Below are 10,529 nucleotides of genomic sequence, written 5' to 3'. Positions count from 1 at the left end.
TTTTTTAGAAAGGTGTCAGTCCTTTCTAATATTTAAAATGTCACTAATAACGTCATGACTTTAAATATAATTACAAAGAATACCATCATTTATTCAAAAAATAAAACTAAAATTACTGAAGCTGAAGCTCAATAAAAATAAAAAAAATAATTTTCCTCAAATTTCATGCAAAGTAACGTTAATGTAAACCTCAAATATTTTATTATAATCAATGTGTTTTGTTAGAAATCAAATCGAGTTTTGATGCGGTTCTAAAATGTACAAAAACACTTTTAAATCCTTTTCTCAACATTTTATCTTCAAAAGTTGAACAATAAACAAATGTATCCTTTTATTAAATCCTTGTTTTAGTGCGAGCAGAAAAGCTTTACATTTCTACGATATATCGGCCAAAGAAAATCTTGTTCGTTACACAAGTTTAACAATTAACGGGTGTGTTAGCTTATATAATTTTCATATTTTTAAGAGTTAGCGTGCAACTTCGCGATTCAACGCAAGTTATCAAATGTGTACCGTTTCGAATGCGTAGATATTTTTTGCGATTTAAAGGCTGGCTTGCGTTTTTTTTCTTTCTTTTTTTATATATGCTAAGCTAATTTTATGTAAAGTCACGTTTTATGTAAACCTCAAATATTTTATTACAATCAATGTGTTTTTGTTGCAACATTTTAGAATCTTCGTGAAGATTACGATAACCACCAATTTGGAAATCAAATCAGGTATTGATGCTATTCTAAAATAGACAAAAACACGTAAATCCTTTCCTGGACATTTTCTCCTCAAAAGTTGAATAAAAATAAATTTCTCCTTTTATTAAATCCTTGTTTTAGTGCGATCAGACAAGCTTTACATTCCTGCGATACATCGGCCAAAAAAACATAACAGTTCGTTTTAACAATTATCGGATGGGCTGGCTTAATTAATTTTCTGATTTTTAACAGTTTGTGTGTAACTTCGCGATTTACCAAGTTACCAAATGTGTACCGTTTTGAAAGCATGCATATTTTTTGCGATTTAATGCTGGCTTGCATTTTTATACATATATATATATATATATATAAAACCAAAGGTAATTTTATGTAAAGTAGCGTTTAATGTAACTCTCAAATATTTTAATACTAACAAATTGTGTTTTGTTTGCGACAAATCGCGAGATTACGATTCCCACCATTTAGTCAATTTGGGTATTGATGCCATTCTAAAATCTACAAAAACACTTCAAACATCTTCAAAAGTTGAATAAATAAATTTCTCCTTTTGTTAATCCTTGTTTTAGTGCGAGCAGATAAGCTTTACATTTGTGCGATATATCGGCCAAAGAAACATGACATTCCGTTTAACAATTATCGGATGGGCTAGCTTAACTCATTTTCTAATTTTTAAGACTTAGTGTGTAACTTTGCGATTTAACGCAAATTACCAAATGTGTACCGTTTTGGATGAGTAGGTATTTTTTGCAATTTAATGGCTAGCTTACGTTTTTATATGCTACGCTAAACGGCATCAATGAAAGCAAGGTGAATGGATCAAAAATGGAACAAAGCAAACGACATTCTCGGGCTAGCTTGAGCTAGCCTGTGCTGGTGCAGCTTTTTGATTGGCTGAGTGTTTCGGAGGTTCGTTTTTTTTTAATTCACAGTTTTCAAACCACACGCTGAAGTGAGCCAAAAAATTCACAGTGGGACCTTCCAAAGTGTAGAAACGCAAAGTTTGGCAGCAAGTTTTTCAAGCTTCGATCGTAGATTTTCTTCACACGACTAAATTCATGAACTATGGAAGGAAGGAGTCGCCAACGTTCCGGTCGAAAGTAAAGCAGTAGTGAAACCCTGAACCCTGACGTTTAGTGTTAGATTTCTTAAAGACAAAGATGAACAAGAGTGTCAAACCCGACTGATTGTGTTTGTGTGCGTATGTGTGTGTGTGATTAGTTTCCTCTCCCAGTGCAAAGAAAAAAAAAAACCTGAATTATTTAAACAACACAGTCCTTCGGCTGAGGCCTGAATCTTCCAGTCCCTGATCTGTCCTCTGTACAGATGCATTGTGGGTAAAGTGCTGGGGCGATGGGTCCCTTCAGATTGTTTTTTTTAGTTTTTTTCCTCTCTCTTAAACAAACCTTTTCCACACTTTTTCTGGTTCCTTTCTTTCTTCAACCCATGAAGCAAAGTCACTTTCAGTCCCAAAAATCCAAACTTGGTCACTTTCTTTTTTTTAACACCTTCGATTCCTCGATTTGGTTCTCCGATTCTTCTTACTTGGATATTTTGAGTCTTTTGCGTCCCTTCGTACTCGTTCACCTTGGTTCCCTCATTCTTTCCGCGAGGTTGGAATCTTGACTCTTTTCCTTATATTTCAGCACAACAGAAACAAATGAGGCGATGGTCCTTCTGTTGATCCCGAAGCCACTTCAGAATCCAGTCGACAGGATTTTAAGTTCGGTTGCGCTGCCATCTTTGCCTGATGCAGTAAAAAGAAGACACGTGCTTTAGGTTTATCTAGTTTGAAGCTGCGCTATCACAAAAGAAGCTTTTCCGCTCACCGTCTAAAGAGCTGCGATCCAGCGACGGCGTCCTTGAGACGCTGGCTGAGCGACTCGGTTGATCGTCTGACTCTTGACCGATGGAAGGTTCTCGGAGGGTTTCTAGAAGTTTCTGATGAGCCGCTTCAATATCCTGAGGATTAAACCCAAGAAGTCAACCTTAGACCAGTCAATCTACTGGAATTAAACAGTTTACTTCATATGTTTGTATTTGTTCATATGTTTTAGGTCAGTGGTTATTATTCTTAACCATTTCAGCTTTTTTCAGCCAGATTGGGTCCCCCGGAACAACCGGAATCATCCGTTAGTCTGATTACGAACTGTGTCACTACAGCCAAAATGACTCTTCCAAGCAAAATAGCTGCAAACGTGTCTCAAAAATACAAGTGTTAATTTATCTCCTGCTGCTCTCAAAGGACTTTTAAAGAATATAACCTAACAAAACCTTGAGTATCATGTATTATCTTACGGAGCTTGCAAGTAAAATTCACTACAGGTACGGTTTATAACAATAGCAGTGGTCATTATTGCGTCCTGGTGGCATTTCCACGTACAAAATTTACAAATCAGAACACGTGACAACAATGTCTGTCGCAAAAGTCAAGAATCTTCCTTCATTGAGAAGATTCTTAACGGAGAAGTACCATTTACTTTGCGATTTATTTATTTTTATGTATAATAAATATAAAATGAATAGCAATTTTCCTTTCATTTCATGTAATTTAAAAAGTAAATAAATATTATAACGGGATATATACTGTATTATTATCAGGATATAAATCATATATGATCTTATGGAGCTTGCAAGTAAAATTCACTACAGGTACGGTTTAAAACAAAAGCAGTGCCATTATTGTTGGCTTTTTCGCCCCCTGGTGGCATTTCCACATAAAAATCTACAAATCAGAACACGTGTATAGTAGCAAAAAAAAAGTTTATTTTTTATATATAATAAAATATATAATGAATAGCAATACCTATGAATTGATTTTTAACTGCCTTACGATTAATCGTTACATCCCTATAAGAGAACGATCGCCTGACTGAAATTCCTCAAATATTCTGTTGAAGTTTAAGAATTGACTTTAACTAACTTTATTACCAAAACACTTCCTCGTGTGGAATTGTACCTGAAGCCTTGAAAACCCATGTGTCCGTCTTCAAACCCACCTTGAGCTGACGCAGTTTGCTCATCAACCCTTCGATGGTGTGGAAAATCTCATCCACGTTTTTGATCACGTGACTCTGGTGCGCGGCTGGCGATTGGCTCCTCTCTTCTATTGGTTCGCCTGGCAACGACTCGGTTTGGTCGGTTTGTGGCGTCTCTTCCTCTAGCGAGGGCGTCTCTTCCTCTAGCGAGGGCGTCTCTTCCTCCTGAGGGAAGCTGGTGGCGGTCGGGGTGGGGGGGTCGGCGGGGTCATCGGTGACACTCTCCCCTTGCTCAGTAGGCAACACCAGGTAGAAGGTATTTCCTAGGCAACAGAGCGGGAGGAGGGGGCACAGGTCAGTGAGCGGGGGTAGAGTCGTCATTCAGAGATCAGAATCTGAGTCTGTGACCAACCCTTGGTTCTGGATTCGGCGGATTGACGCGAGGGGAGGCAGACATCATCAGTGATGTCATCAGCAACAGAGGAAGAAGAAGAAGGAGGAGGAGGAGGAGAACCCGCAACCACAGCTATGCAGAGGAGGATAGATGTGTGACAAAGACAGGGTGCGTTCAAGAGTGTGGAAGAGGTGAGCAGCATGCAGCGCGTGGTCCAAAAAAATGACGCAGCTGATTAACGCTCACAATACGTGTAGTTATGCTCTCTGCCCACCAGGGGGCACTAGGCATCAGAGAGCGCTTTAAAATAACACTAACTCTTCAAGTGTTGGTGTAAAACACGAGAGTTTTTCAGCTTGCTGATTTTGTTGGTTATTTTGAAACGTTTGTTCCACTTTACTCTTATTATTACTGGGTCATTCCATGTCATTTCAACACATTTTCAGGACATCCCACGCACTTAGGTCTCAATAAATTCAGTATTTTTCACCAATTGTTCCGTGATTATTTATTAGGCACACTGTACATTTTATCATTTTGAGATATAGGCAGTTGGACAATTTTCGTGCGTCCTTATTTTTCTTCCATTTTCGGTTTTCAATATCTCAGGAACGACATCACATAGAAAACTGAAACTTGGTAAAGTGTGTTTTTTATATTTTTTATGTTAATAGTGAAAAACTAATAAACAATAAATGATTATAAGACACAGAGGCAAAGCTTCAATATTTGCGAGTGGTGTAATAACCCAAAGTTGGAGTCTAAAATAAAAAGTTTTTATTTCATATCCCATCTTTAAACTATAAATATAAACTGTATATTTTTAGTTTGATCTGATGAAAAGTTTTTGAGATGTGGCCAATTTAGTGAGGGGAGTATGTGTCGATTTTTGTGCGTCCTTATTTTTCTTCCACTTTCAAGCTTCCAATATCCTCACTAAATTGTCCATATCGCAAACAGTGTTAATCCGATCAAACTAAAAATGTACAGTGTGATGATTGAATAATCACGGAACAATTGGTAAAAATCGCAGAACTGTTTCAGACCATGTGACTTTTTTCTGTGTCAGGTTCGGGTTCGTTCCGCGCATTCGTTTAATCATAGGATTCATTGGTTCTTTTGTCGCGTTTGTTCCGTCATCTGGTTTATTTTATTTTGTCGCATTCGTCCATTTGTTACATATGATGGTTTTGATGGATTGGCTGTTTGTCGCGCTTCTTTAAATGATTTTTATTTTTTTTAATCTTGTTTTTAAATTCTCTCATACTAACTCACTTATTTTTGTCCTTATTTAACTTAAAAATGATTGTTATTTATCTGTGGTACAAAGGAAAAAAAAAAATTTCTTCATACTTTTGTTTTAGCAAAAAATAAAAAATAAAACAAAATAAACCTGAGCTTTTTGCTAAAAAATCAAATATACAGTAATGAATTGAGCCTGTTGTTTCACCATTGAACAGTGAACACGTTTAAAACTGAAATATTTGACTTATTTAGTAAACGTAATGCAGGTTTGACGTCATTTTATATTGCAACACATCATTAACAAAGCGCGTCGTTATTTGATTAAAAGTGAGACGTTAAACAAAGAGTGGATGCTGCATGCGACAATCACACAGAATGTGGAGAAAACATGCAAAGATCTGATCACGTTTAATCAAAACAACAGATTTGTTTGTTAAATAATATTAAAGTCGTTTACCTTTCCTCACAACTTGAACGCCCGAGTCAGGGGGCGGAGCCTCCTCCTGCACCTGCTCCGCCCCCCATTCGTCTATGGTTACGGAGTTGACCATGTTTTCCAGCGACTCCGTTCGCTGTCCGTCGCCCAGGGAGTGTTTTTCATTGGGCGTCTCGTTGGTGGGCGTGTCTTCGGAGGCGTGGCTCCAGCCGTCGTCGTCCAGGTCGTTCAGGATGAGCTGCCGAAGAGTTTCCACTGCAGGAAAACCAGAGAGCACATAAAAATAGTAAGACAAATAAAGCAGATAATAACTACGTCTAGTTTCAATTATTTCAAATGACTGAACAATAATTATTTAAAAAAATCAGAAAACCAAAATAAAATAATCTCCGAAAGACCTCAAACAATAAACTATTAATGATATTAGAATACATTATTGCCTTGAATTTTGTTTTCAGATATTGGCATGTTTTATGATATTAATGTTAGTAAATCTTTTCATAAATCTTTTTAAAACCAAAAAATAAGTAAAACACTTATGTAATTTTATTTAAATCCCTTAATATTTATTTAATTTGTTAAACTTTAAATATGATATATATATATATATAAAATGTAATCATTGGTGTGTACTTTACCATTTTAAAATATACAGAATAATAATAAGCATTATTATCATTATTATTATTAATGAAATAAATAAACAAAACCTTTGTGTTTTATATTTTAATATTAGTAATTAATAAATCTTTAAACAATCAAAAAATAAGAATTTTATTTTTGTTACACCAAGAGTTAAGGATCAAAATGTAATTATTTTACTCAAATCTATTAATAATTATTTAATTTATAATAACGATATATAATGTTTCTTTTATCATTTGTGTGTATTTTTAAATTGACCATTTTAAAATATACAGATTAATAATAAGCATTATTATTATTATTGAATTAAATAAACATAAAACCAAGAACAGATTTTATTCATTTTTCTTTATATTAAAAAAACGTTGAAATTGTATATTTTATTTTGTTAAATCCTGAGTAAAATAAAGATTCACAATAGATTTATCTTTTTCTTCACATCCAAAAACACCTAAAAAAGGTAAAGTAGAGTGAAGTACACTTGTTTATTGGTGTTTGTGAGCATTTTGCAGGTTCTCCTCACCGTCCTGTAACGCCGCCTCCGCTACGCTGGCCACGCCTACTTCACAGATGAAGGCTTCTGATTGGTCGCTGGGAACGTCGTCGGAGAGAGCGACGTCGTTAGCAGAGGAATGAGACTCCAACGAATCGGACGCCTCCGTCAGGGAAGTGTCTGAGTGGGAAATACAGGAAAAAGAATAAACGCTTAAATATATACAAATAAATCCAGGTTATTTAATGATTTTTTTATAAAATAAAAAAAGATAAAATGAAAAAGGGGGGAGGAACAAAAAAAAAAACAGAGAAAAAAAAAAGAAAAAGGAGGAAAAAGAAAAGAGGAAAAAATATATATGAATGAAATTATTTTTTAAAAAAACAGTGCAATTATTGAAAATGTGTAAAAGCAAATACAAAAATCTAAATATTATAGATAATTATTCAACTTTTACCTGAAAAAAATTAAATTAGTGTTTATTTGATTAAAAATAATAACATTTTTAAATGTTATTGAATTCAACAATAATAACAGTAATAATCACACTTAAAAAAACCAAGATAAATAGATCTTGAATAAAAAAGTCTAATAATTAGTGTAAATAAATTACAAAAATAATAATTTGAATTTAGAAAAAAGGCCAAAACTATTTATATCTTTATTTTTACATTTTGTTTAAATCAAACAAACAGATTTTACAAAACATTTCTATAATATTAATAATTATGAATATAAAAGAATCATTGAATAATACAAAAACAGAATATTGTATTTTTAAATGTATTTATTAAACAAAAAAATTAGAGAAAGATTCCATGGACTCACTGATCATTATGTTATGTCTTTAATAAATGATGAGTTTTTACCTCCAAACACGTTGCTCCCCGTGGAGACTGGAGACGCACTGCGAGGACTGGGTGTACTGGAAGACATGGGAAACAAAGCGAGTGATGCATCGCTGAGACAAAGGAGAAGGAGGAGGAGGAGGAGGAGGAGGAGGAGGAGGAGAAGGAGGAGGAGGAGAAGAGTCACTCACTGTATGTGTAAAGATCCGTGAGTGATGAGCGGAGACGAGCCTCCAGCTGACGAGATGGTTTTCTCCAGTAAATCTTTCCAACTGGGAAACAAAAAACCACAAAGAGGTGAAACTCAGAGCTGACACAGAACAGAGGCGTGATCCATTGCTGTTTTAAAGTGGCGGTATTATGAAAAAAATCACTTTATAACGGTGATTTACATCCTTTAGCCTCATTCAGAGGGACAAAGTAGAAAAAGTTATGTTTCCTCCCTCGTTATCACACATTTTGTAAAAATTCAGCTCCAAACGGGCCAGTTGAATTTTACTCACTACTTGACGCCTCCTGACAATCATGGCTCCTCCTACCCTATATAAGAATGTTAGCTCCTCCCTCTCAAACTTCCTCACAGCCTAAACAAACACTGCGGTTTAATATAGAATATATACAGGTGCTGGTCATATAATTAGAATATCATGAAAAAGTTGATTTATTACAGTAAATTCATTCAAAAAGTGAAACTTGTATATTATATTGATTCATTACATACAGGCTGATATATTTCAAATGTTTATTTCTTTTAATTTTGATGATTATACCTGACAACTAACGGAAATCCCAAATTTAGTATCTCAGCAAATTTAAATATTACTTAAGACCGATATAAAAAAAGATTTCTAGAAATGTTGACCAACAGAAAAGTATAAACATGATAATTATGAGCATGTACAGCACTCAATACTTAGTTGAGGCTCCTTTTGCCTGAATTACTGCAACAATGCAGCGTGGCATGGAGTGGATCAGTCTGTGACACTGCTCAGGTGTTATGAGAGCCCAGGTTGCTCTGATAGTGGCCTTCAGCTCTTCTGCATTGTTGGGTCTGGAGTCTCACATCTTCCTCTTCACAATACCTCATAGATTTTCTATGAGGTTAAGGTCAGGCCAGTTTGCTGACCAATCAAGAACAAGGATACCATGGTCCTAAAACCAGTAGCTTTGGCACTGTGTACAGGTGCTAAGAAATCTGCATCTCCATAAAGTTGGTCAGCAGCAGGAAGCATGAAGTGGTGGCCTAAGGGTTAAGGACGCTGGGCTTGTAATCAGAGGGTTGCCGGTTCAAGCCTCACCTGGGCCGTCACTGTGGGATGTTGAGCAAGTCCCTTAACCCCGGACTGCTCCCCAGGCACCGCAAAATGGCTGCCCACTGCTCCTCGGGGATGGGTTAAATGCAGAGGACAAATTCCATTAATGTAATAACATTACATGGCCAATTAAAGGCGAAAGCCCCGATTTAATCTTAATCTTTATCTTAAAACTTCCTGGTAGACTGCGTTGACCTTGGACCTACGGCAACACAGTGGACCAGCACATGACATGGCACCCTAAACCAAACTTTACAAAACTCAACCTCAAGCAACGTGGATTCTGTGCCTCTCCTCTCTTCCTCCAGACTCTGGGATCTGATTTCCAAAGGACATGATAAATGTACTTTCATCAGAGAACATGGACCACTCAGCAGCAGTCCAGTCCTTTCTGTCTTTAGCCCAGGAGAGACGCTTCTGACGCTGTCTCTTGTTCAAGAGTGGCTTGACACAAGGAATGTGACATTTAAAATATATCAGTCTGTAATACACTGATATAATATAATATATATAATACACTATAATATAATACAATACAATACAATACAAAGGTTTCACTTTTTGAATGGAATTACTGAAATAAATCAACTTTTTCATGATATTCTAATTTTATGACCAGCACCTGTTTTCTGCGGTTAACCCCTCTCTGAGGAGCAGTGAGCAGCAACAGAATAAAACCTGGAGCAGTTCCATTTTTAGTATCCGTTATACCGCCTCATATCGTCTTTGAGATGATCTGACATGTTTGTGACCCAATGTGACGCAGCGTTTGGACTAAACAGTGGACTATCACCTTGAATGGATTATTCTTGTAATCAGTAGTTGAGAGGATGAGAAGAAAGCAATGTAGCAGCTCCCGTGAGTGTTTGAAACAACTGACTCAGCTGAGTGACTCCGCTGCTGATGCCGCACGGCGCGCACACACATCCTGAAACAGTGTTTGTCTGACTCACAATCACAAAAGCTGCTTAAATATCCATGTGTTTTACTGTAATGTGCAGTTTTTTGGCTGAAAACAGTAACAAGAGTGTGTGGATAGCTATAGAAAATCGCTAGTGATCAGCTGTTGTGTGGAGTCAGCGTCTAAAGACACGCCTTCTCATGAATATGCATAAGTAGGCCTTAAAACAGCCTGTTTCTAGAACTGCTCAGAAAGTGACTTTTCAGAGGCTAAAACTCTGGAAAACAGGTGAGTTTTGGAAACTAAACATTAAATATTATGTTGTTGTTGGGGTTCTTAGAACAAATGAATATGTGTGAAAAATAGCATCATACTGGACCTTTAAACATTTGGGCTCTGGTTTTTTTGACCTACTTGTTTTTCTCTGAAGACGTTCCTGCCACCAGCTCGTAGATCTGCCTCTCTGTGGTGCTGATAATGTACAACGCCTTGTTGTCTGTGTGAAATTTGATCAATAATAGAACAATGACACACGCTGGATTTAGAAAGAAAAGCGCTCTTAAAATAGA

General features: G+C 36.3%; 1 protein-coding gene across 4 annotated transcripts in view; it reads right to left on the bottom strand.

Annotated features, from left to right (window-relative positions):
• Window positions 1-981: 981 nt before the first annotated feature.
• Window positions 982-10,529, bottom strand: part of LOC114480036 (rho guanine nucleotide exchange factor 11-like) — a 38,844-nt gene continuing 29,296 nt past the window's right edge. For 2 of the 4 annotated variants that reach the window (XM_028473817.1, XM_028473818.1), the window contains 9 exons: window positions 10,375-10,456; window positions 7,938-8,018; window positions 7,768-7,823; window positions 6,929-7,078; window positions 5,782-6,015; window positions 4,098-4,211; window positions 3,707-4,008; window positions 2,537-2,669; window positions 982-2,454 (listed from right to left, as the gene is read on the bottom strand). In XM_028473817.1, the coding sequence (XP_028329618.1) occupies window positions 2,405-2,454; window positions 2,537-2,669; window positions 3,707-4,008; window positions 4,098-4,211; window positions 5,782-6,015; window positions 6,929-7,078; window positions 7,768-7,823; window positions 7,938-8,018; window positions 10,375-10,456 (1,202 nt within the window). In that variant the 3' untranslated portion in view covers window positions 982-2,404. Of the gene's footprint in view, window positions 2,455-2,536; window positions 2,670-3,706; window positions 4,009-4,097; window positions 4,212-5,288; window positions 5,678-5,781; window positions 6,016-6,928; window positions 7,079-7,767; window positions 7,824-7,937; window positions 8,019-10,374; window positions 10,457-10,529 lie in introns of those variants that run through there. The other 2 variants (XM_028473820.1, XM_028473821.1) reach the window with 2 other exon arrangements.

Source organism: Gouania willdenowi, chromosome 18 (assembly GCF_900634775.1).
Source record: "Gouania willdenowi chromosome 18, fGouWil2.1, whole genome shotgun sequence".
Taxonomy (NCBI): Eukaryota; Metazoa; Chordata; class Actinopteri; order Blenniiformes; family Gobiesocidae; genus Gouania; species Gouania willdenowi.
The sequence above is the reverse complement of the archived record's forward strand: the minus strand, read 5'-3'. Positions and strand labels throughout refer to the sequence as shown.